Raw genomic sequence first — 26,767 nt, 5'->3', positions numbered from 1 at the left:
TGGCTATTTACGAATGTGACTAAGAAACCGCATGCGATTTGAACCAGCTACCTCATAATAATTGGTTCAATTCAACAAATTATTAAGCGTTGACTGCGGAATAATCCTTTTTTTCATGTGTGAAGCATATACTTATCTATAATAATAGAATATCTATTCCATGTTTGTTAACTTACATCTAAATTTTAATCTACCCGTGGCTACTTTGACCTGTGACTAAGACAGCGCCACATCCACACCGGATTTGAACTAGCAACTATATTGTAATTGGTTCAATTCGACAATTTAGCTTGAACTGCAGAATGTTCTATATTTTGCCATATTTGAAGCATATCTATCTATATTTTTAGAATGTATACATGATTGTCAACTTATTTTCTACTTCCTTTTGACATTTGATCCCTCTCTCATATCATTAGTTTCATTCGCTGCCTATGGATGATAATATTGTCGAATACAAGCAGCTCTTAAACATTCTATATCAATTCTGGCTTAAGTAAACACTAGTTAAATCAGTTGCTTAGGCATTTGCCGCTCAACTCTCTATAACATTAGGGACATTCCCTTGCTGCAGGTCCCATGTCATGTCTCGGGCTTTACACACTTGAACGACCCTCGTGTCTCGTGCCTCGTGCCTCTGCCGCTGCCTCTGCCTCGGCGCGTAGTGCGAATCATTTTGCGAGCAAACTCTGAAATTGTCACAAGATTTCGTTTGGGCTTGAGTTTGAGTTTTGCGATCCGTTTCCAATCCGTTTTGTTGTGGCGGCAAACATTAATATTCACATGTCGTTCGACGGTATGCGCGACCAGTTACGCGACGGGACGGGAAGGGGAAGACAAGGGGGGAGGGGGAGGGGGAGAGGCAGGAGTGGGACGTGCCGGGCACGGGAAGCGGCCCTGATGCCGGAGCTACCCATTCCCCAGTCCCCAATCCCCATTACCATTCCAATTCCCATTCCCATTCCCGTATCCATTCGCTTCTCTCTCTCGCTCTCTCTCTCTCTTTCTCTCGCTGTCTAAACACAGGCCATTCCCCGTCTTTTCTGTTTTGGTTGCTCTGTGCCCCCTCCCAAGCCCCCTCCCTCTACACGCTGCTTCCATCTGGACACAAAACGCGCTTTAGGCTGCATAAATTTATTCGTCGCTGTCGCTAACTAAAGCCGAGGCGGCTTTTCAGCTACAGCTCCTCGGCCCCGACCCCAGCCCCGACCCCAGCCCCAGCTCCAGTCCCAGCTCCAGCTCCAGCCTCTGCCTCAGCCTCAGCCTCAGTCCCAGCTTTGGCTACGTCTCCGTCTCCGACTGGGCCTCAAAACTGGTTCCATTTATGCAAGTTTCTGTATTGTTGTTGTTTTTGTTGTTGTTGTTTTTGTTGCTGGCGACGCTTTTGGTATTGTGCTAGTTGTTGTTGTTGTTGTTGCTGTAGCTGCGGCTGGCTTTCGCATTGAATTTTGCACCTCGACTTTGCCGCAGATACATTTTACTTATCGGCATCTAAATTCAGACACTGTCATGCAGTTCCCCCAGTTGCCCAGTTGCCCAGCTGCCTCTGCCTCCGACTCTGCCACAAAACGCGACTCTTAACGAGTAGCTCAGCCTCAGCCTCTGCCTCTGCCTCTGCCTCTGCCTCGGCCTCGGCCTCAGTCGGAGCCGCAGTCAGACTATGTTTGTCTGTTCGGCTGCGGATTTGGCCACGGGATGAGCAAATAGCGCCGAAAAATGCACCGAAAAGTATCAAATTTCAGTTGAAATACAAGAAATAACTAAAAGCAAGACTTGCTCGACTCGTAGATACCCTGTACACAGTCTCGAGCTTGGCGTTTGTTGCAGTTGCACTTACTTTTAAGCATAAACAAATGCTGTATTCTTCTTCTTACCGCAGCGACCACACAGCATGAAAATCCGAGCAAGCGTGCTCGACTCGTAGATACCCTGTACAGTGTTTTGAGCTTGGCTTTTGCTGCATTTGCAATTACTTCTACAACTTTCCAATTACTAGTCTTACCCACCGTACGAAAAGCCAGGCAAGCGTGCTCGACTCGTAGATACCCTGTACACAGTCTCAAGCTTACTTCTAAAGATACTCAAATTCTGAGTTCTTCTTCTTACTGCAGCCCTCCACAGTAGAAAAAGTCCAGTCTTGAATAACTCTAGTGCCTCTTTTTCGATTTTTATGTACTTCTCAGGTCCTTGAAATGGCATTCACATGTTCGCATATACCAAAAAATCAAATCAAATCAAATCAAAAATCCAAAAGTACTCCAAATGAGAAAATGTAGGCAGAAAGTATCATATTATTTATCTGTATTCGCTCTCAAGCACTTACATAACTTAATTTGGGTCTCTAGCTCTTATATTAGCCAAATTATGCTTGATAAATCGACAATCGATATATATCGCATTTGCAATAATCGATAAATAGCAAAGAAATCGCCGCGTGCCTGAGAAGAACCTGCATTTAGAATAGTCTACTAGTCTCTGAGAGCGAGTCTTTCATATAGAAAAACGCGCTGACGGGCAGATAAACTGACAGACAAATTGATTGACAGAAATATAGAAAGTCGGATGAATAGATGGATATATCTAGATATAATTTTACTTTGATGTGAACTTGAAGGGTTAAGAAGGGGCTTTAAGATTCCGATTACCAAAGAGAAAGACAACTCTTTCTTCTTCTCTTTTTGGCTAACATTTACAGGGTATAAAAACTCTTCTATACATATACACAAATATAGCTAGTTATTTCGTAATGTCAATGGGAAATGCTTGAAAAGTGAGACGAATAAAAACTAATCGAACTAATCGTTTCTGAGCCAAAGTCGACAGCAACAAATTCCCGTGCAGCTTGCCGCACATTTATTCCAAATATTATTATTTCAATTTCAATTTCGAATTTCGAATTTGAATTTCGTTTATTTGGTGGAATTTTTCACAATTTCTCGAGTTAATAAAGTTGACTTTGACTGATAAAATTGCTTCTGCTCCGTGGGCGAAGTAAACATCCGCTGGGATCCGTTGCTGCCTTGGAAATTGGGATTGAAATGATTTCTTTGTTTACTTTGGCAGCAGCTCTTCGCCAGATACACTCGACGCAGTACGAATCTGTATATTAGTGTGTGTACATAAATGCTTATTATATGCAAACAGATCTACATACATACTCGTACATTAGATACCCTACGCATAGAGTCATTCGTTGATGTAGCTCGTTTGTTTGTTTGTTTGTAAATAACGCAAATGAAGGCCTTTGTAGCTGATATTTAGATACACACACACACACACACACACTCGTGTTTATATGATTAACTTTCTATGCTGGACATTAAAGTTAATGAGCTTTCGTTTCGTTCAAATGTTTGTCCATAAACGAAAGTGATCCAAAGCAACTCGCACATTTCGTACCCTCAACAAATCGGTTAAAAAACAACCCAAGATACGATCTTGTCATTGTTGTTCAAGAGTTGGAAAGTTGAATGCTGACAAGCCTGGCCACCATTTTGAGTTTCAGTGTTGGTAAACGTATACTTTAAGTCTGTCACTAGATACTTAGAGCATGCTGAGATAATTGATAGTTATATTAACTGAAAGAATGAATGTCCTTTCGAGGTTAAAGAGGTTGAATGTTGAGGTACATTTATTAAATCCTCACAAGCTTGGCCACCATTTTGAGTTTCAGTGTTGGTAAACGTATACTTTAAGTCTGTCACTAGATACTTAGAGCATGCTGAGATAATTGATAGTTATATTAACTGAAAGAATGAATGTCCTTTCGAGGTTAAAGAGGTTGAATGTTGAGGTACATTTTTTAAATCCGCACAAGCTTGGCCACCATTTTGAGATGCAGTGTTGATAAACGTATAGTTTTCTTCTGTCATGACTGATATCTGTCCTTTAAATCAACGTCCTTTCCTTTATGCACAACATTTGGGCAACATTCGGGCTAAGAAATGGAATTGATTAACTGGAAGAATGAAATATCAAGGGCACATTTTACTTAAAAAAGCATCTTCTTGTTTCTAACCCATCAGAACTAAGAAAAAACTCATTATAATATCATTTAGGCTCTTTAAGCAAATTCATATTGAATTCAACTTTTTGGGTATATGTTCTAATACTTGTTTTCCACATTATGAACTATCTGATGGACTATATCTAAAAGTCTTTTCTCTTAATATGCAAACGGTTGTAAGATCATATTACGATCCATTTAATAGCGAATTTAGAGCTAGTTGATGGAAAATAAAGCTCTAAGCACTTGGATGGGCTTTTAACCCTAAACTTCGCTATTTGGTGGCCTAAAGAAGTGTCTTTTTTAGATAGGGCGACCGCCGAGAACTGTTCTATGATGATAATACAGTTAAAACTCGCTTATAAATCAGGCCATATCCGTAACACCTCCAAAAGGCGGACACTCCTCTTGAGCGGACCAAAAGAAATGGAGTGTCGTTTAGGAGAGTTTTCTCTATGCATATATCTAGCTAAATGTTCCAAGGAAGCGCTGATTGTAGCCTAAAATAAACCTCTAATAGAAACTAAGAGATAAAGCCATCGTAACAGGAGCTCAGGTTAAGCCCTTGGACTCTACTGTATAGAAGATATTTCCTTTCTCTTTCCTTTCCAGTTCCAACATGTAGCTAGATCTATTAAACTTAATGTTATTCGCTTAATACCCTTCAAATTGAAAAGTAACTTTAAGCTATTAGATACGCTAGGTACACCCACGCCCGCCCATCCAATCGAAGGCCCAGCCAGACTCTTCATGGCCAATACTCAATTTCCGCGACTGTACAAAATGCTGAAATCCCGTCGAGAAAAACGCGCGCTGCATTTGGCTTCGGTAATTCGCTTTGAAACTTTTGTGCAAAAGTTGTTCGTAAAAGTTAATTGATTTATATTTTGACATTTTCCGCAACAACAAAGAGGGGAAAAAAATGGAAAAAAGAGAAGGTGCACCATAAAACTTGCAGCTCCAGAGACCTTTTCGTGACAAATGCCGGAAAGTCGACGCTGACGTCGCCGTCGCTGTCGCCGTTGCCGTGGCTGGTTTTTGTGCCGCTGGGACTTGAGAGTTTTGCAAAAGTTACTTAATCATGAGCTTCAATTAGTGCAGCGCAAGCTGTGTGGACACACTGGTTACACTACACCACACGGCACCGGGCCATAGGTTTCGTGCCAAGAGCATATTTTGCTGCCGAGACGAGACGTCGATGCGTCGAGGCGAGGGCAAAATAAAAATGGAGTGTCACGGCTGTCGCACACAACTGGCTGCAGTAGGCAAAAAAAAAAACAACAACAGCAACAGCAATAACAAAAGAGGGCGGCAGGGAGAGGGAGGGTGTTTGCGCTCATTGTTGTTATTGTGCGCGCGGCAAATTGGCAGCCGTTGCCGCCAGTCGGTTCCCAGTCGCTCGCTCAATGAGCCGCTTCCGCCGTCGCCGCCGCCTTTGTACAGCGACACCCACCGACAGTCGCCGCCGACTGGCATTGTGTGTGCCGCGGGACTGGGGCCCAAGCCGCCGCCTGACACGATTGCACTTACTCGCACGCGCGCTCTCTCGCTCGCTCTCTCTCTCTCTCTCTCTCTCCCTCTCTGTCTCTGTCGCTATGCCCTTTTGGGGTGTTCTCTTTGGCGTTTGGCTCGCAGCCGTGAGACTCCACCTCTGGCCCCTTGGGAGTCCCACACTCTACACACAGCTCTCTGGCGTTCGGCTCGCGTTCGTGCTGCGCTGCGTGGCATTCGTGTTGCTGCTCGGGTTTCGCTCTGCTCGGCGCTCTGTTCGGCGTCTTTCATCAGCATATTTCGTGCTTATCGCTGAGTGATGAAAATTATGTTGATGACGTTTGCACACACAACAGCTACGACTCTGCTGCCGCCGCTGCTGCTGTTGCTGCTGCTGCTGCTGCTGACGCTGTCTCTCAGTCGCTTTGTCTGCTGTGTCTATCTGTGTGCGCTTTGCACGTCGTCACCTACAGCTCTGCTGCCCAGCCCCCCTCCCTACGCCACCTCACCCCCTTTGGCGTCAGCGTGCGGCCCCAAGCGGCGACAACTAGCGAAAGTTTGTGCTAAATTGGAACATCAGCGTTTTGCTTCTGTTTATTTTCATGTTTGCTTTGCGCCAGCGCCATCAAAAGCATGCGGCGGCGAACCTCAGCCACAGCCACAGCCACAGCAACAACAACAACAACATCAACTACACAATTTTAACAGTTAAATCTTTTATATGCAGTTATTCATTTTATTCATCATATGTTTTGCACATACATATTTTTCTTCATTTAATGCACACGTTGTTATTGTGCGAGTTTTGTCAGTTTCTTTTAACTATCTTGCCTATCGCAGCGTTTCTTTGTACTTATTCCATTTGCCATTGCATTACGTTTCTAACTTATCTATCTGCGTGCTTCTCGAATGGAAGATTGCTTCAATTATCATTTGCAAGTTTTTGCAGTAAAAACTAAACACAATTACTGAGCTTTAAAAACAAGTACAGTGAAGACTCTCTGTGCGACTGTCAGGTAGATTTCGCCCGATTAATAGGAGGGTGTTCGATTCTTAATAGTATGAGAGATAATGTTCACCAAAGAGGTCTGTGCGCCTATTGGGAGTGTTCGTTAGCAGAGTTTCTACTGTAAATAAGAAATCTTTAAATGTATCCACTTTTAGTTGTGATACTAATTTAATTTTTAAACAATTCTATAGTTTTTTTTATCAATTTCAGGTGTGCGCTTTACGGAACCCATGCTTGAACATCTAATAAATCGCTTTCTACAATGGAAGTTCTGTGTTCTGTTTCTATTTGGGATACCTGCAATGAAAATATGAAAGTTTCCATATATTCAACACCATCTTCCTTGGACCTGTGAGAGCAGATATCAAGGTAAGAAGATTTCCTTTTAATTAACTCGTCGCATACATACACATTTTTGTGGATATAGAAATGATATCTATTTTCATTTAGCATTTCCCGCAACATTCTCTCTGCGTAAGTTTCCATTTACAACATTTTTCCAATATTTCATATTTCAGCATTCGTGACATTTTGAAATATTGAATTATTCGTCTGTCCATTTCTTGGGGTATACATTCTATCCAATCTAATCTAAATATATCTTTTAGTGGCATTTATGAAAGAATGATGGGAAAACTCAAAAAGCAAATCAAAATGGCGGTCAGAATGTAAGTCTGTTTCACTCGAATGTCGAGAATGTGCTGTACGGCTTTACTTGAAAGTTTCTCTCGCATTTTGTAGGCCATTTATTTCCAATCTTTTCCACTTTGCTGTTCAACATTTTCAGTATAAATCAAGAGCTTTATCTCGAGGCGCATTCTTTCAAGTCGCCAAGGCCTGGACGGGGGAATATAGTATTGAAGAATGTTGAAGAATGTTCGATAAGTTCTTTGTTATTATACTTATGCATATTTATAATTGACTAGAGTGTTTGTCGTGGATTATAATATATTATTATAACTTTTCGAGTTATTCCATGGGTTTGCACTCTCTTGTAGCTGTTGCTAGGCAGCTTTACTTCTGTATTTATTGCCTGCCTTAAGCCTAAAAAGCCCCCAAAACCACAAAATCTATAGGAATTTATAGCTCATACATTGAAATCATTTTCAATTTCATATAACTTATGCCATATAAACCGTAATTTAAAAAATTTTTAAAGATATAGTGCGTATTTTCAAAGTAGAACTACGAAAAGTAATGAAAAACCTTTGATTTCTTATAAAACAATATGTGAATTCGCGAAAAACTGTATTTACGTATTGTAGAGCTTGAATTTCCACTGATTTCCGAAATCTCAAGAGTTCGAAATAAAAGTGAATTTCAGTTAAATTCAAACTTCGTGCTATTTTATGCCCAACTGCGTTTGCGAAATTGCCAATTTCAGCTGACTTTTGGCCCCAAAAGCAAAAAGAGTTTTCCCACTTTCCAGACGCAAGATTGAGGCTGAAAAACAATGGAAAACCAAGTGATGCAATAAACGAACAACAACAGAAATGGCAAAACGATATTGGGCGTAATTAGAAGCGAACAAAAAACCAAAATCGACAATAACAAACTAATTTTAGAGGCTTGTTTTTGCGTCTTTGCTTTTTATTTGATTTCATTTTGCTTTTTGTTGCTTTTGGGCGAACGTTCGTTCAATTATTATCGGCATCGGCGGCAAACGAAGCAAAAAGCGAGCTGCGGATTGAGAGTGCCGCCGTTTCGGCAAGCGATGCGCTGTTGCCGCTTTTCAGCTGTGGCAGAGCCAAAATGAAGCAACACACAGCCAAAGCGAAACCCAAAACATAACAAAAACTGGCGCGCTTATAAAATTTTCCGCGCTTTTCTGTTTTGAATCAAAATCCGCACTCACACACACGCAAACGAACACGAATACGACTATACACACACACACATAAGCGCAGTTGAGCCGTCGTGCGCTCTCGTGCTCACACTCTCTTGCGGCGAATTCGCTTGCGCCGCTCTCACATTCGAAATTCGAATAAAATATTGAGTTCGAATTGAATATCTTGTCAGTCGCTTGCTTTGCCGACTGCAACGTCACGAAAAAGGTCACAACAAACACACACACACACACACACACACGCGCACGCATACATATAGACGCGCGCACATGCTCGCATACGAACGCATTTTACTATAATTTACTTTTGCGTTTGCTGTTTGCGCTGTTGCCAGACTTCATTATTACGTAGCATGGCGAAAATTCAGTCGTCAGTCGTCAGTTGTGGGTTGTTTGCCAGTTTGTTGTTTGCCAGCTTTTGTGGGCCACAGCGGGCGGCAGCGCGGGCGGCTTGCGTTGCGAATGGCGCCATTTATGGCGATTATTAAGTTGACGCCGTTGCCTGCTGGCACATTTGATGAGCTTTTTTTCTATACACTCTGCCCCACCCCAAACGGCACGCTGTGTGTGGCACACGCCCCTTGCCAATGCCAGCACTCACACACACTCACACACACACACACACACACATGTATATGGTCATAATGAAAAGTGTCGCCTATCAAAATCGCAATTACGAGTTTTGTGTTTGGCTTTGCACATTATCGTTAGCTGGCGCCGCTTTTACGACTTTTCATTTAACGTTTTCTCGCTGAAAATGCGTTTGTTTATGACTGCGCCCCCCTCGCGCCCCTCCGCCGCGCCCTGCACTCATTTATTTATAATTATTTTTCAACGAATGCCTTACGAAAGCTTCGGCTTCGCCTCGGTCTGCGTTCTGCGGTTCTTCGCCAAGTGATAAATTTAATTATAGCATTTTTGCGTGTCGCTTTGGCATTTCGATTTCGACCGTTTTGTTTTCAATTAAAAGCCAAAATAAATATTTAGCCAAACAGAATGTTAATTGAATTAAGTTTTCGAGTCTGTGTGTGTGTGTGTGTGTGTGTGTCTGTGTGTGTGTGTGTGTGCCCCGCCGTGCAGCCCGCCCCGCATGACGTCAATGCATGACGTGCCTCTGTGCCTCTGCCTGAACGCGACGCCATTTTATGCGAGCGAAGGCTGTGCGTTGCGTTTGCGGTACATCCGAAAGAGGAGCAGAAGGAGGAGGAGAGGAGCACTCAAATGTTGAGCGGCAGCTGAGTGAGCGCTTTTATGATAACTGTTCACAACTGTTCACAGTTGTTTATTGCTGCGTATTAGAAAAGAAAGCGAGAGAACGTTAAGAGCTGAGTGGCATTTTTTACACGTGGCAATTGTGAATGACAGCTGAGCTGTATTATGACACTTGAGTTTTCGCTTCTACTTATTCTTATTGAATTCAAACACTTCACTGATCGGTTAGCCTCTCTGCAGTTAACTGTACTCTTATAGGAGATGAGGCATCTCTTTCGCTCTAAGGTAAATGTATTTGTGAATGAATTGACGAGTGTTGCCAAAGCTTTAGACAGTGAAAAATCTACTTTCAAATTATATAACCCAGTTGAGTTCGCACTGGTTGTGAATTTTATCTCATATACAACTCGGATAAACTTAAAGCACGCAAGTTTTCTAGATTGATTAGGTTTTTACATTGTAGCCCTTTACCAAGGGGGATTGTACTTGGTTCGCATAAGTAAGGAACAAGTTTGTATCTTAAAAAGACAGTTAAAGATCAACAATAAAGCATTTCTCAAAAGACTTTAGAAGACAAGCAAATCTTTCCGTTGTAGTTGTCGGTAGGTAACTGTACCTCGACACATTCGGGGATCTACTGTCAAAACAAGTACAGTTAGTATACTTACAAGGCATACACATGCATAACCTCAAAATATTGCCACCCAAACAAACATAACATTCAAATATGTTGATCTCCTCCCCGTCCCTATTACTTCTTCTCTCTCTCTCTCTTTCTTCCCCTGACTAAAAGAAGAACTCGCACCAGGTTTTTGACCACGTTCAATACAAATCTGTCAAAAACTCAGCCGCTAATAAAGTGCTTTAAAATATGAAAACGAAAAGCAACAACAACAACAACAACAACAACAAAACATTTAGTTTTTGCTACTGTGGGGCAGCTGAAGGTAACGGCACTTTTGACAGCTCATTTCATTAAAAATGGTGATTTGTGTGGCAAGCCAAGTGCCGCCGCGCAATAAACTAATAGCCAAAACGGACTCCGACGGGCGGCAACCCGAGTCGCAGATGCGCCGAGATTTTGACGGATGCTCCGTCTCTGGCTGTGGCAGGGGCAGGTGTCGGGGCAGGGGCAGGGACATGTCCAGTGACTGTGGCAACATAGTCGAAGCCATTTTATTGCCACAACTGCAGCTAAAAATGGGGAATAAAGCGAATTTGCGGCTGTGGCATGGAGAGAGAGTGATGAGGGGGAGGGGGGGGGGAGGGGTAGCAGCTGCGTCTCGACTGATGGCCAAATAATTGACTGATAATTGATTGATTCGGAAATAATGAACTGCAGCACAAACAAAAGCAAAATATAGAGATAGAGAGTCAAGAGAGAGAGAGCAGGGCGTTACAGTGGAAACTCTTTTAAGTGGACAGAGGCTGTGGGGTGGTCCGCTCAAGAGGAGGCCTAACTGGGAGGAAATGGAAATGGATATGAATTGATTCATTTCATTCATTCATTTTTGATTCATTTCTGATTCATTAATGATAACAGATATGTCCGTCCTAGAGAGTTGACCGCCTATTAGGAGTGTTCGTTGGCAGAGTTTTCACTGTAGGTGAGCTAATGTTGGTCTAGCATCCAAATGATAAACACTTTTCCCTTGGATGTTAAAGAGAAGAGAAAGATTTCATGTGACTTTTTCAGATGAAGCTGAAGATTGTGAAGATAGGTTGGTTAGATTTATCTAACTGGAGAGGTCTATTGATATAACTGGAGAGAGTTGCCAGACTGCACAAATTATAAAGAAACTCTTCTCAAACAAAAAGAAGAAAGAACCCGTCTGATTTACTCAAACTATAGCTCAATCTGCGCAGAGTTTCTGGAATACTTTCTGATCCCAAAAAAACATTTTTCCTTGATACTCTGAATCGCATTCTTAGAATATTCAAAATTTTGTGTGTATACAGATGGAAGAAATTAGGTACAGTGAAAACTCTTATAACAGACGGACATTTTCTTGAGATAATGTATTGAGAACCATTATATATAAGACCCCATCTACATATTCCCCCTCTATTAGTCTTTTATACAGAACTGTACTTTGCGTTTTGTACGTGATATGGAAGGCTCCGAAGAGTTGACATATGAAAAGACCAGGAGAAGAGAATCTCTTCCCTTCACTTTTATAGATTTTTGTAATGGTTGAAAATTTTTTCATCAACCTCATAATTTTTTTTATGGAGAAAATAGTTCTTGGCAAATTCCTCCATAAAACAAACACTTCAGACTTTACCCAAGCAGCTGGCAGTCAAATATAAAGGTTTTTCAAAAAAGCAAATGAAATAATTTATAAATTAAGGTGCGTCGCAAATGTGCAAATGCTTAAATTCAGTTGCGCTCTTGCAGCGAAAGAGAGCGAGCTGTAAAAGTGAAGAGCGAGCGTCGCATTTGTCGCTTTGCTTCGTTTTGCAATGAAGAGAGCGCAAAACCGGTTGCCGAGTAGCCGACGACGGCGACGCCGACGACAAGAACCGAACGAAGAACTGTGCACGATTCGTCGGCAATTGAACGAAAAAGTCGACCAATCGCAGGCGAGCCGACAACAGCGAGCCGAACTGTGCGAGCGGACGGCGATTGGGCGGCGCCCGCAACGCGCTGCGATTAGGCCAAACGTTCGGGTTGTTCGGGCGTGGTCAAGGCGCGTTTCGTTAGCGAAAAGGGGGCGAGTTTTTGCGTCGACGGAACAGGAGCTGCAGGCATGCATATGCACGTACGTATGTGTGTGTGTGTGTGTGTGTGTATTGATTGAAGGGCTCGGGTAGGGCGGGTGGAAGAACTAGCTAAGCTAAAAGGCAAGCGAAAAGTTGGCTTGATTTAAAATTAATGGCCGCAAAGGTGCAAGCGAACTAAGCGGACGTGAAAATTTCCGTTTATTCACAGCTGCAAATCAGAGCCAAAGAGCGAATGGGAAAAACAAGCTAACAGCTGAGGTACAGTCGCAATTCGTTAAGCGTAGCGGAGAATATTAAAGCCCAACGGGCTGGCAAAAATGCCCAACACAGAAATACAAAAACACAGAAAGCGAGACACTTCTTTCCCTCATTATTCATTATGAAAATGACAGAAAGGAAAAAAGTATCTAACCATTCAAAATCAGCCATATGGAAAGATATCTTTTCCGAGCGCTGCACACACAAACGGAATGTTTGGGCGAGCGAAAAGCGGAGAGCGGAGAGAGGCGAAAGAAGGGAAGAAAATAACACAAACGAACTAAGCACAAAGAAAAATGCCTCGCCTATGTAAGTGTGCGTCTGTGTGTGTGTGTGTGTGTAGTGGTTGCGTGTATTTGTTGAGCGAGGAAACTCAAACTGTTTTTTGTTTTTTCGGGGTTGCTGTGCAAATGCGTGGGCGGCAAATGTTGATGGGCTCGTGAGGGGGGGGGAGGGGTGAGGGGAATCGGGTTGGAGTTGTGTGTGCTATGTACTTGAACAAATTACGGGTTTGTTTTATGTAAATGAATGGCAGACTTTTGTTTAACTTGCGATTTACAGGCGCGCACATGTGTGAAAGGGAATCTGTTTGTTCGTCTTTTGCTTGTTCGGCTGAATCAGCGTTAATTGCCACAATCAATTGTAACTGTACCAAGTTTAGCCGTTAGTTTACGTTAACTGTACCTTTTTGTTACTTGATTTCCCATTTATCTTAATTAATTTTTCCGCATTTTCGGCATTTTGCTTGCTTGAAATCAGTTGGCGCCATTTTCGATAAATAAATACGCGCAACTCTGGAGTTTTATGTGTGCAGCTGGTTGGTGCATTTGCTAGCGTGCCGGCGCCATCTATTAGCTAGAAAGCACGCTCAATTCCGTTTGACTTGGTTTGTGTCTGCGCTAACAAGTTTGCGTTCTTCTACGCTAGGTGCTAACTTGGCTAAGCATAAAGTTGGTTGCGCCCAGCCAAGTTACAAGCTCAACGAAAGGCGCCAATCGTTGAAATTTGAATTATTGCTGTAGCTTAACGAAAGGCGTTATTTATTGGAATTTAAATGGAAAAATTTGTGATGAAGCGTTTTCTAAATGTAATTTAAGCAATTAGTTTTCGCCGGGATATTACAATGTAAAGGTAGCTAAGCAGCTTTTGTAGCCATAATTTGTAAATTTTGAGGTAAAAGTTGAATTTAAATATTGCCACCCATTAAAGCAAGGCTTTAAACAGTTTGTTTCTGATTCATTTAAATACTAGCTTAATGTCCGTTTGTAGCTGTCTTTGTTGTAGGCGTTGTGTTACAAATATAACAATTAAATTCACACTAAGCCACACGAGTTATTCAAATGCCATTCAATTTATGCGACTAAAGCACTCGCATAGAGTGTGTGTGTGTGTGTGTGTGCACCTTTAATCTATGCAGTTGATGCTGGGGCTTACCTGCAAGTAATTGCCTTTCGATTTTCATGAAATTCATTTCACAGCGAATGCTAAAAGGCCAAATTTCAATGCATATTTTATGGCAAAAGAGATGAAAAACTGTTGTTGTTGTTGCAGCCGAGATAAGTTGACTTAATCACTTTTAGCATGCAAATAAGCTGCAACATGCCAAATGTGGCGATAAATAATGCCACAGTTCAGAGTTCACAAATTCCAACGATTCGGCGCCCCTCACGCCCCTTTCCCCTTTTACAGTTGCAGCTGAACTGGCCCAAAAACATTTGTTGCCGCTCATCAATATTGATTGCCGAGCGTGTGTGTGTGTGTGCGAGTGTGTGTGAGTGTATGTGAGTGTGCAGTTGCCCTGTTATTTTACAATTTTCGGCACGAATTTGTTATGCCACAAATCCCCAGCAGCGCTTGTCAAAACTGTTGCTGCTGCTGTTGCCACGTTGGCCAAAAGTGGCACAACGGATTGGCCAACACCCCGTGTTGCAATCAGCCAATCAGCCAATCATAAATACTTCATTACGTTTGCATCAGCCAGCAAAGGGGCCAACGTTGCACGCTGCACGTTGCACGTTCCACGTTCCACGGTGCACGGTGCACAGTGTAACGAACATATGCAAAACTGGCCTTAATATTAAAAACAAATAGCATAAGTCTTAAGTATTTAGCGAGCTACTTTTTTCTTATGAATTATCGATTAAAATAATCGATAGGTTATATAAATAAATCGATAAGAAAAAGCAAACAGAGTATACCAACAGAATATCGCCAACAGAAATCTATCGATAACGAATAGCACAGATTCGATAGCATAAATCGAAATCATAAATCGCAAAACAAAATATAAAGTAGAGTTCGTTTACATAAATCATATATAATTACTTCTTGTACCGATAACAATAATCGATAACATATAAATGTGTGACTATTTGTACATATTGAGTAAATTCGATAACATAAATCGAATATACGCACTTCTATAACCGATAACAACAATCGATAACATGCTAATGTTTAATTAATTGTACATTACAATTACTTCGTGTACTGATAACTGCAATCGATAACATACGAATGTGTGATGATTTCGATATATTATATTGAATAAATTCGATCGCATGAATCGAAAATACTTTGTGAACCGATAACAGCAATCGATAACCTACAAATACTTGGCTATTTCTACACATTACTTGCAATTATTTTTGGATTATATTCAAAAGGACAAATGCACATTTTACATAACTTGCCACACTGTGCACTGGTAAACTTTGACGATTACAGCTTAGGGCAGAGGCGGAAGGAGTTAGGGGGCGGGGTTCTGGTGGGATATAGGGAATATCTAGCGCATTAGAGAAACATTCTCCAAGCAAATGCATTGGCATTAATTTATCCAATTTCGCAGATTCAAAGCCGAAAATTGTTTGGCTTGTTGCATATTTGAACCGATTTGTCCCTGGAGGAGGGTTGCATAAGGAAGTGGGGTGGCAACCCTAGTTGGCAGCACGTAAACGTAAACACCTGAAAGCAGATTGTGAGAACGTGCTGCGAAAATAATAACAAGTCCGTTTGCTGGGGCCAAATTGCTATTTATTAAAAATCAATGTTGCTGGCAACAAAATCAGCAGAATTTAACCAGCCGCAGTGGCATGTGGCAAGGTGGCAAGGTGGCAAGCTGGCGAGCTGGCATGTGCCATGTGGCACGGTGACGGCAATTGTGCGGCTGTGGATGTGGCTGTGTCTGCGTCTGCGTCGGCGTCCGCTCCAACCGGCTGACGTCTACCCATGTCGCCATGGCTGTGCCCCGGGGCCGCACTGCGGTCGATGTTGCTGCCATGCTCCAATAACTGTTGCAGCAACACCCACACACACACACAGGCACACACACACACAGCTTGCCACATATGCCAGGGCCGAGAGCAGTTCATGGGGACAGACACCGGCATCTGGTCAGCCAGGCGACATTTCCGGGTAGTTTGAAGTAATTGCTTTGCAAGCTGTTGCCTGGACATGGACGGCGCAAGGATGCACAGCTGTAGCCAGTGACAGAAAGAGAGAGAGAGAGAGAGGGAGAGAGAGAGGGAGGGGCTGTGAGTAGTGGTCAGCTTAGCCAGCAAGCGGCTTAAGTTAGGCATTCGACCAAAATGACTGCCAGCAGCAGCGCAGCACGCGGCGTATGAGAAATTTGTCAACTAAATGCGCCAACCCAAAGCGAATTTGGCAGCAACTGCCTGCACCTCAAGCGAGGGTCGCTTCGCAAGTTTGTCACAATAAAGATGAGATATTTGTAAAATGTCTTTTAGTTTAAATGATAATCATGTGTAAATTCACTCTGATGGGTGGAAAATGGGTGGAAAAGTGAAAAGTGAAGTGTCGTGCGGGCAAGGCCGGGTAATAACCGCTAAGTTTCTTCTCTTTATGCCTAACGTGGATCAAGTAAGCTTAACGCAGCGCTGAAAAGTAAACTAAAACGTATTCTGAAGCATCGCCTTACTATGCGATTCTCATAAATTCAATTAGGACATAGACTGTCTTGTTTGTTACTCTCCTGCTCTCTCTCTCCCCTTTCTTTTTCCCTCTCTCTCCTTTTCTCTCTTTCTCTCTCTCTCTCTCTCTCTTTTTCTCTGAAGCATCGCCTTACTATGCGATTCTCATAAATTCAATTAGGACATATATTGTCTTGTTTATAAATCTTACTTTCCCTCATGTTATCTCTCTCTCTCTCCCCTTCTCTATCTTGTTCTTCACCTCTCTTTCTATCTTTTGCTATTTTTTCTGACTCCCCTCTAAAAATGTTCGACTAAAAAGAACTCTACGTGACTTTGAGTGCATTTTTTACAGCCTTGGCTGCAAATGTCGCAACTCGACGGAGCGTGCAAGTTGCGAGTTTTCTTTTCAGATTTTTTTTGGGTGGTAAGACCAGTTTATCTTACTCCCCCTCCTCCTCCCCCGTCGCCCCGTCGCATTGATGGCCAACAGATGGCGTGTGTATCCGTGTGGCGGCATCCGTAAACATATCCGGCTCCGGCTTTGCATTGCGAGCCGCGCGTTTTGCATATTAACTAAGTGAAACATTTCGCTGACAACTTTTCAAACATTTGTGCGTCCTGTGCAAATATTTACCTACATGCAGGCAAAACAAATAGCGAGAAAAGGAGGAAGGGAGAAGGGGTGAAGCTGTCTCCGCAGCAGGGGCTTCGATTTGGGGCGCCTTTTGTCGCCTCAAGACGTTTGAAATTGAAATTTCAATTCGATACAAAATAGAGAAAAGGACTTCGGGGCGCATCCTTTTGACCGTATCGCTTAACATTTTCGTTTGGCCAACACTCGCTTCGCAAGGGGATACAAATTTTTGGCCAATAAGTCCTTCCCTTGCCCCCCCCCCCCCCCCCCCCCGCCCCCTTTTGGCGTCTGTCTGCTGCAGGATTTGTGTGCAAAATAGCTAACTGAGAAAGAAAAAAATATGTGTATATTTCGTGCTCGCCTACATATTTATTAAATATTGAATGTTTTCCTTTGCCAGCTGCCTGCAGGCGCACAAATTTATTTCTTTTCTTTACTTTTTTTCTATCTCTATATTTTTGGTCCTTTCTGCTTGCGGCCAGGAGCACCCTTAAAGCCCGGCCAGGATTTAATACCGGCATATCAACCTATGCAAATGCCCGTTCCGATCAATTTGTTGTTGTTGCCCATCAGAGCGCATTTAAGTGCGAGTTATGGCTAGATAATAGGTTGACAATTCGCGGCCAGATATCAGCTACTTATATAGCTACTTATCTGTTTGGCTGGCACTCAGAGTTCCGCCAAGAAAGATCATCAAGATATCAAGCATTTACATGTTTCTAATGAAAAACTAAAAAGTACGCTCTTTTTCAACACGCCGAAGTTCAGATACGCTTTTAGATGTGTAGCTGGGAGCTGGTTTTATGCAAGTGCTTTACTTTCGAACGATTTTCTGATCTTCTCCATATAATATAGAGTAGTTCGATTTGTTAGGAGAATAGTAAAGCTCCGAATTGCTGAGTTAGCTCTAGATATCTGGTAAAATAACAAAGTTTTCTATACTTATACCCTTTCGATCCATTCCTAAAGAGTTTTATGATATAGTGAACCGATCTGCATAAGATTTTGCCTATATCTGAGGAGCATGCTAAAATTCGTAAATCCCAAATTTGATCCAGATATATTGATAAGCCAAAAACTTGTTCATAAAAGAACTTTATTTTTGAACGTTAATTCTGGAGATATATGATATAGTGTACCGATCCAGCTGAGTCGGAAAGGCAGGAAGATGAACTTATGCAACTCTATGATAATAGTTTTAAAACTGAGTAACTACAAAAGTGCACACATTTCATGACAAAATTATAATGTCCTATTTAAGGGTATATATAAATTATAGAATATTCCAGTATCTAGAAGGTATTTCTTTCTAACTGAGGTCTTTCAATTAAATTTAATCATTGTATGAAATCAGACCGTAAAAAGCTTTAAGAGAGGGAGACAGTGAAAGAGAGAGAGAATGAGAGAGAGATATATTAAGAGGGAGAGAGAGAGCAAGATAGAGGAGGATTCGAGTTTTTATAAATGCAAATTCTGTTTTATTTTAAGTTTTATTATTTTTTTTTTCAAATTTTTTAGACTATATTTTGATTGCGAGTTTTGGAAGAGTTTCGTATCGGTTAAATCCGGTTAAGCGTTATAGGTTAACGACCCCAGATCTCAACGGTGGAGTTGAGGCCCTTGCTGACCTGGCTGCGCAGATTGATTTGGGCATAACGATAGCCGGGGCCGCCGGACCACAGGCTGGACGTGGCGCCAGAGCTGTTGCGGAAGTTATCGATAACATTGATGGCGCTGATCGTGTAGGTGCTGGTGCCCTGCAGCAAGAGTTGGATTAGTTTTAGTTGGAATCGCATTTCTATTGTGGACTTACGGAACGGGGAAAGTCCACATTGATGTTCCAGTAGTTGTTCTTGAGGGGAGCACGCACCTCCGTCTGGCGAGAGAGCAGGTAATCGGTGCTGTTCCTCTTGCCCCAGGTGGCGCTGTAGGCCTGGCTGGCGGCGAACAGGGCCAGCAGAAGAACGAAGCTGTACAGGAATTTCATTGTTTCGATTTGGTAGACACTTGGTTAGACTCTGCTTGCTTTCTGCCACGATCGCTGCTTATATAGGGGAAGCTATCGCGTGAGTAACGCTGTTTACATACGACTGTGGTTTTTAATTAATTTTCCCGTTACGGAGAAGTGTTCTTTTTTTTCGCGAGCTTATCGTTCGCACAGGGGCGTAGATGCCGCCAGGTAAATAGAGAGAGAGAGAGAAAGCGGGCCCGGCTAGACGGAGAGTTCTGCCGGGTAATCAGTTCGCTTGATAAGCAACGGAATTGTTATTCTATTATTACAATTGCGTTGACTCATGCCCACTCGAGCTGCGGTTGCATTATTTCGGACATGTGTCCAGCTCCTTCACCTTCTTATCAAAATATCAAAATTAAATAGAAAATCACATTTTTATTCAAGTGCTATCAAATTCGTGGAAGCTGCTTGGCCAATAAAAACTTGATTTTTATTTTGATCAAGAAATTTGCTTATCAACAGGTTCTTTTTCTTCGAATATTTTTAGCTGATTCTGCTGAAAATAGTTTTTCATCTAAATTGGCCATGCTTATCAAGGTGATATGTAAATCTTATCGTTTCTGTTGGAGTTTACATTTTCACATTTGTTTTGCTTGTATTTGTTTTTTTTTTTTCGTTTTTGCAATTTGTTCTTTTTGTTTCTATGCGCCATTTGTATGATCCGTTATGCGTTGCCCTTGCGCAGCTGGGTTTGTTATTGTGCTATCGATGCATGTGCACGCAATGTTCTGCTCTCGCTCGCTCTGCAGCGCATCTCTGTTATTCTTCTTACACGATCATACATTTTGTTTTTGCATGCTCGGCTCTGCTCTCCGCCATTATGCGTTGATCTCGCGACCATGCAGAGCTGTTGTTGCTGTGTTGGTATTTTGTTGTTGCCCATGTCTGCGGGCAAGCCCAGCTTTACTCTCACTCTCACTCTCTCTCTGGGTCTGCTCGCCAATTCTTAAGTCCGTTTTGTGTAGGCATTCAGGCAGAATTTCGCTTTAGTTTTCGGTTATCTCTTGATTGATCTGGTTGCGTTTGTTTTGTTTTTGTGTGCACGCATATATGTATATAAAAAGCTGGCTGCTGCTCCTATTGCTAAAAGTGCATTTGTTTAACACCCATAATATATATTAATACGCATATCTATTACTACTCAAGTGATAAAAAGTGAAGTAATTCAATTAATTTACACATAGTCTATGCATATATGTGTATGCATACGTATTACCTCATACGCAAGTAATTGCAAGTGTGATTCCATATTTACCTATAAGGAAATATGTATGTGTGTATGTAGCAAAAGTAATAAAATGTATGTGTGTCTTCAACTAAAGTCATAAAAAGTGAATAAGTGTGCTTATTTAAGATAGTGCTTCAATTTTTTCATATTCGTTACGCAATTTCTACAATCCGTTATTCGCTGCGCTCTTGTTGTTGCTGTTTCTACGCGCAGATTTTTGCATTCCTTCTTATTCCCACGCCTAACGGATTTTACGCGCTCAAGCATTTATGTTGCTCTCTCATCAGGTAAGCTGCATATTAACATGGCTTCTGTTAACAGATCAACGCAAATTAACAGAGTGGGGCATTTTGTAATAATTTTGTTAGGGCTCTGCATTTGCTTTAACATAGTGCAGAATTTTATATCTCTCTCATCACATAAGCTGCATATTAACAATACTTCTTTAATATTGCTCTCTTGGGTAACTTAACAGATCAATGCAAATTAACACAGAGAATAAATTTGCAATAACAACTTATGTAAGGGCTCTGATTTTGCTTTATTTATTTTATGCGTTTATCTCATTAAGGAGGAATGTTTAAATGATAAAACATTGTCTACCGAACTGTTCATACCGTTATCAGCGCTGTTTTGTAATTAATTTGAGCACGTTTGAATGTGGTGATCAATAAAAAGCTGTTTGTTTACCGTTATAGAATTTGCTGTGATTGCTGGCACAAGGGCTTAAGGGCCAAATTGAAAATGGTTGAACTATAAAACGTTTCTATTATGCGTCGAATGTTATATTTATTTGAATTTAAAGCAAAGTTCTTCGGGCAATAGACCTGCAATTCACCCATTTATAAAAGGAAATAATAAATAATCAGAAGTCTTTGCCCAAAGGTCATTCACACTCCTAACTCTGTATATTGCACATATGAAATCCATGCTAATAGCACTTAAACAATTGCATATTGATTGCAGCTTTTGCCAAAAGTGGCAAAACAATGTTTACATACACATACACACACATATACGGAAAAGTGAATTCAATTTTGCTGCCAGGCATTTTGGCCAGAAACGTAAAGCAACAACAAATGGCCTGAGGTTATCATCGTTATGTGTGGCATTTGTTTAATTATGCTCAAAGTTTGTGGGTTCATTAAAATGCTGATTACTAATATTTCAAATGTCTGGGCTTAGTGTCTGTTTGCGCAGCCAATTGAGTTGAATGGCAGAGCTAAAGTTGAAGTTTTATATACATATTTATGGAGAATCTGAGATATGGTAGCTGCAGTTGGGCTGCGTATTGCCTGGAGCTTTATGGCTGCCACACGGCTGCCGTTTCCCCCTCCAAAGACGAACCCGGCTCTTATCTGTGCTGCTGACGCAATGACTCTTGGCCTGGTTGGCTGCATATTTATTGCAAATTACAAAACCCAAGTCACTTGCTTTCGAATCAAATCTCATTACTTGCAGCAGCCCGACGCACGCGCCTGATAAGGGCGGACAGCGACAGGGGGAGGGACTTTGCTTTCCCTGCCGACTGCTGCCTGCTTCCAATTGCAGCTCGACAGACATATTTGTCACTTATGAAAGGGATAATTTGCCACGCTTGCCAGCGACAACAGCAACAAAAAAAAAAAGTCTGGGGCAATGCTTTGGGATTTGAACAAAAGAAAAATGCCTGCGGCCAGAGCAGAAAAGCGGCTTGGGGCAGGGGGTGTGTATAAAGCAACCCAATTGCAATCGACTGTCGGCATTTTTATGCAAAACTTGTTAATCACATTTTATTGACACATTCGACAGAGAGGGGGGCGGGTATGAGGGGCATTGTGTGCCGTCACTCGAGGGAATCGATTTCCATTTTTAAATTGGGCAAATTAAGGGCGGCTGGCGGACTGACTGCTGCTGCTGCCTCTCCTGCTGCTGCTGCCTCTCCTGCGACTGCTGCCTCTCCTGCGACTGCTGCAAGCGCTGCCTGATAAGCAATTTGCAGCTGGCAAGTACCCTCATTGCGACACACACCCCGCACACACGCCCAGCACACACACACACACACACGCATGTTAAACTCGTCTCGACAATTGCCAAATTTAAAAGCAATAAACGTACGAGCAAATTTCTGGGTTTATGCCACGTTCTTTACTTTTTTTTTTTATTTATTTTAACTGTTTGACAAGAGGGCGGCGAACGCGTGCCACAGTTTCACCCGGCACCCGCCACCCTGCACCCTCTCCACACCCTCCTCTAACCAAGCGGCAAATGTCTATGTCTGAGCTCTGACTGGCATTCCGGCGCTGACTGTGCCATTGCTGAGCTAAAACATGCAAAGGCTTCCCTTTCATTTGCGCTTTCAATGCCAATTGAAGCGCACCCCAAGAGAAACTCACCCACACCACCCCTCCCCCAACCCAACCGACACCCCACAGGGGGGGCAGAGTTCAAAATGCGCTTTGGAAAAATGTCAAGTGCGGAATGTGCACTTTTGACAGTTTCAGTTCATTCGCCAGTCACTCACACACTCACACTCACACTAGCACACACTCGCCCCTCGTCTGGGCTCTGGCGTCTGGCGAACCCTGACAGGCCAGTCTTTAACCCTAAAACATCCCTCACACACCAACTGCCATCCAGACACGTACCCATAATAAAACTTGCAGCCTGCTCAGAAACAAAAAAAAACAGCTAAGACAAGTTGCGCAACTCTTAAATACCTCGTAATCAGTTTGAGTGTTGTTCGCAGCTCAAAAGTATGCTACAAAATGTTGCAGCTGACTTTTCAAAGCTGAGACTGTACCTGCTTCGATAGCTCAAGTTATCGTTTATCGATAGTTGGAATAAGTGTGCTAAGTGCTCTATTTGAATACATAAATGAGAGATTACTCCAATTTCTGCATACCCTTTCTGCACTTAACCCACAGGGTATAATAAACAAAATCAAATATTAGAAAACCGTCGGGCAACAACCATTCCCCTCCCCATGCCCCGTGCCCATGCACAGCGTGTGTTTTTTATGTTTTTAATGTGTTTTGCTGCTGTTGCTGCTGCTGCCGCTGGGGCAAGAATTAGTTGCTGCTGCTCACAAAATAACACTAAAAAATGGAACTTAATGCGACGGCAAACGACAACAAAGCCAAAGCACAAAAAGAACAGGAAGCAGCGAAAGAAGAAAGAGTACAAAATGCCACAAGCAAAAGGCAAAGCGCTTAGTTGCTTTGCCAAAGGCAAAGGCGAAGGCGAAGGCTCTCAAAGGGGCAGCCGCTTGAAGTTGCCACCAACAGTCATGGCCATTGTTGTTGCAGCTGCTGTTGTTATCGTTGTTGTCGTTGTTGTTGTTGTTAATTGCTGACTTAATGGTGCTTTAATTAAATCGTAACACTGCAGGCGGCCACCCAACTTTGGCTTAGAGCAATGGAAAGCCGAATACCACATGTACTATATATGTATATATACCCTACTCGTAGCTATATCCATACCCTCAATAACCAGCCTCGCTCTCCCCACTCTTGCCCTTCCAAAAGTTATAAACTGTTTGCGCCAAAAGTTGAGCAGTTTTTATCAATAACAAATAAACAAATATTCAGCTGACCGCAGACAAGATAGCTTGCTCTTCCTCTCCCTGTTCCTCTATTGTTATTGTTATTGTTGCAAGTGATTCATTTGGCTGCAACCCCAAAACTATGCAATACTTTTTCTTCACAGCTGTCTGCAGTTTGGCTCGATTTGTATCTGCCTGCCACCCGCTTGTCTGGCCCCTGTCTATTGTTCTCTAATTGCCGCCTTTATCATTTGATTCAACTTGAATTATCGTTATTGTTAGCCCTGCGAGTAGCGAACTCCGAAATTGGCGTAAAATTGCAATTAACGACAGCCCCCAAAACAGTTGCCAGCTAAAGCTCGTTTAATTGCAGCCAAGCGAAACTTATTGCCTGATTTCAGTTCTTACCAAAAACTACTTCTGTTATATATATCAGATTCTAGTTATGCAGCGCAGTATATAAAGAAATATTCTGAATTTCCCATTCTTTTAATACATTGGATTGTCTATAGACATGATCAGGGCAGTAAAACAGGTTGATGTCTGGCAACAACTTTATACCTTTTTACGTAGAGCTCTAGAGGCCAAACCAAGAACAAAGAGCCAAACCTTATGAAATTCTGTTCAGTTTTGACCGAGTTATGGGGTTGGGAAATTTCGACCTATGTCAATATAGGATATTTGAGGGTACCATTTTCACATGAATTTTGCCTAAAAAAAATAATGTCAGATTTAGATGCCAAATTGATCTAGAGGTCAAACCATGAACAAAAATCCAAATTTTATGAAAATCGGTTGAATTTTGACCGAGTTATGGGGTTGGGAAATTTCGACCTATGTCTACATAGGACATTTGAGGGTACTATTTTCACATGAATTTTGACGAAAAATAATGTTGTCAGATTTAGATGCCAAATTGATCTAGAGGTCAAACCATAAACAAAAAGCCAAACTTTATGAAAATCTGTTGAATTTTGACCGAGTTATGGGGTTGGGAAATTTCGACCAATGTCTATATAGGATATTTGAGGGTACCATTTTCACATGAAAATAATGTTGTCAGATTTAGATGCACGATTGATCTAGAGGTCAAGCCATGAACAAAAAGCCAAACCTTATGAAAATCTGTTGAATTTTAACCGAGTTATGCCTATGCCTATATAGGATATTTGATATATAGATCATTGTTCTGTCAGTCAGTCAGTCAGGACAAGCAGTTTTATATATAGAGATAATAATACACACACCCATACACACAGCTAGCTTGGATTATATTTCTTCATTTTTATAATATTTACGTTTAATCAAAAGGAAAATCGATTGCAATAACTGAAACTGAAACTGAAACTGTAATAATAATATCACAGTTCCAACGAGTTTGCCCCCTTGTGAACTGTACATACACATATATCGCTGCATATCATCTGTGCCTGCCTGTCTGCCTGTCTCAAATTGCAGGAAACATAATCTCTATTGGATTTTAATACCCTTGCCAAGGGTATTGTTCATTTTGCAAAGCAAATGCTTAATGCGGCGAGAAAGAAACTGGTCAATTGATTGAAGAGATAATATATTAAATCTTAATCTGTGGACTAGTATGTAGCCTAGTATGTAGCTTACATGATATTAACATTGAGGTATATTTACAATGAAGGAGGACATGGCATAATACTGTGAGGTATTTGGATGATTCGCCTCGTAGGTAGGTCGCAGGATTGCAACCTTTGGAGGCGCCTCTCCACAGTAGTTTGTCGGCGTAGCGACTGCTGAGAAAGTGTATCTGATCTCCGACCTTTGTCATGCATTTCTGTAAGGGTATTTAAGCTGCCGCAATCCGAAAATAATCTATCTTGCTTGTTATGCTTTGTTTTTTCTTATTGCAATGAAATGTATTTATTTTGTGGTTGCGAGCTTTTCAGAGTGCAATCAACGTTTTACTAAAAAATATATGCACACACACACGTAAACACACACACACATGTACGCACACGCACGCATATATCATTTTAATTAAAATCCCCGAAAAAAAAACGTGCGAAAAAAATCCAACTCCAAAGCGGCAACAAAATTGAATTTGTCCGCTGAGTTTTACGATTTCAAAACAATGCAAAAATCAAACTGACTGCAAATAAACACGAGAAAAAGTAAATAAATTGTTTTTTTTGATGACAAGTGTATAAAAAGCGCAATAAAAACTAATTTTCTTTAAATTATTTTCGATTTATTTTGATTAAAGCGCTTTTAATAATCCCCTATCACGTGTCAACATTCATTTTGCGCAACATTAATTGAGCGTCGAACAAATGAAATCGATTTGTTAAATGCACAAATCATTAAAAGTTACGAAACCCGAGCAGCTCTTAAATAATTAAAATCGTTTTGCTGTACTTCATGTTCGAGTTCCGGAAGCTGACAATTGAATTTGGCAAGCATTTTAAAATATTAAACAGATGCAGCACCAAGGGGCGTATGCGTAATGCAACAATTTTTAAAGTTTTTTTTATGTGGCATACATTCTTTGAAGCCTGATTTATGCAACAGATGTGCCAGCCAGATTTTACGACTTGCATAAAACATGCGTTCTATTTGCCATTATTCATCCATTCATTATTGCTGCGGGAGAGTCCCAAAACGGGGACACAGACGATGATGGGGTCCCATGTTAAGTGTTGTAAATGGCTGCAAATGCACACACGTCATTAGTGTCGACAATTATGAGAGCGCATAAAAACCCGTTAAGCAGGCACCACAGCACGGCTCCGATTGGCTGGGCGTGCCAGGAGGGGGAGGGGGGGTTGTGAGTGGGGGGGCCGATCTCATGTGTGTGTGTGTGGCGCTTGATTTTGGGGCACGCACAGCAAACAAACAAGTTTGGCAGCACCCGAAAAGC

General features: G+C 41.8%; 1 protein-coding gene and 1 long non-coding RNA gene across 2 annotated transcripts in view; one reads left to right on the top strand and one right to left on the bottom strand.

The window, feature by feature from the left end:
• Nucleotides 1-18,567: 18,567 nt before the first annotated feature.
• On the bottom strand, nucleotides 18,568-19,146 carry LOC135430612 (uncharacterized). Its single transcript, XM_064685351.1, has 2 exons — nucleotides 18,926-19,146; nucleotides 18,568-18,869 (listed from the first exon to the last, which is right to left on the bottom strand). Exons 1-2 carry the CDS (start codon nucleotides 19,097-19,099, stop codon nucleotides 18,696-18,698), a joined length of 348 nt encoding a protein of 115 aa, XP_064541421.1. The 5' UTR covers nucleotides 19,100-19,146; the 3' UTR covers nucleotides 18,568-18,695.
• Nucleotides 19,147-20,405: 1,259 nt separating this feature from the next.
• LOC135430669 (uncharacterized) overlaps nucleotides 20,406-26,767 on the top strand; it is a 72,405-nt gene continuing 66,043 nt past the window's right edge. The window contains exon 1 of the long non-coding RNA XR_010436666.1: nucleotides 20,406-20,641. This is a non-coding gene — a long non-coding RNA (uncharacterized LOC135430669). The remainder of the gene's footprint in view (nucleotides 20,642-26,767) is intronic.

Source organism: Drosophila montana, unplaced genomic scaffold (assembly GCF_035044405.1).
Source record: "Drosophila montana isolate Dmon_TW-CO22-7 unplaced genomic scaffold, ASM3504440v1 contig_3031_1, whole genome shotgun sequence".
In the NCBI taxonomy this organism is placed as follows: Eukaryota; Metazoa; Arthropoda; class Insecta; order Diptera; family Drosophilidae; genus Drosophila; species Drosophila montana.
Note: the sequence above shows the minus strand (reverse complement) of the source record. Positions and strands in the feature narration are given on the sequence as shown.

What these genes read in the sequence shown, in the direction of transcription:
- LOC135430612 (XM_064685351.1), bottom strand. Translation starts at nt 19,099, where the DNA reads ATGAAATTCCTGTACAGCTTCGTTCTTCTGCTGGCCCTGTTCGCCGCC. An exon ending in ATGTGGACTTTCCCCGTTCC is followed by an intron (nt 18,870 to 18,925) that starts GTAAGTCCACAA and finishes CTCTTGCTGCAG; the next exon opens with GGCACCAGCACCTACACGAT.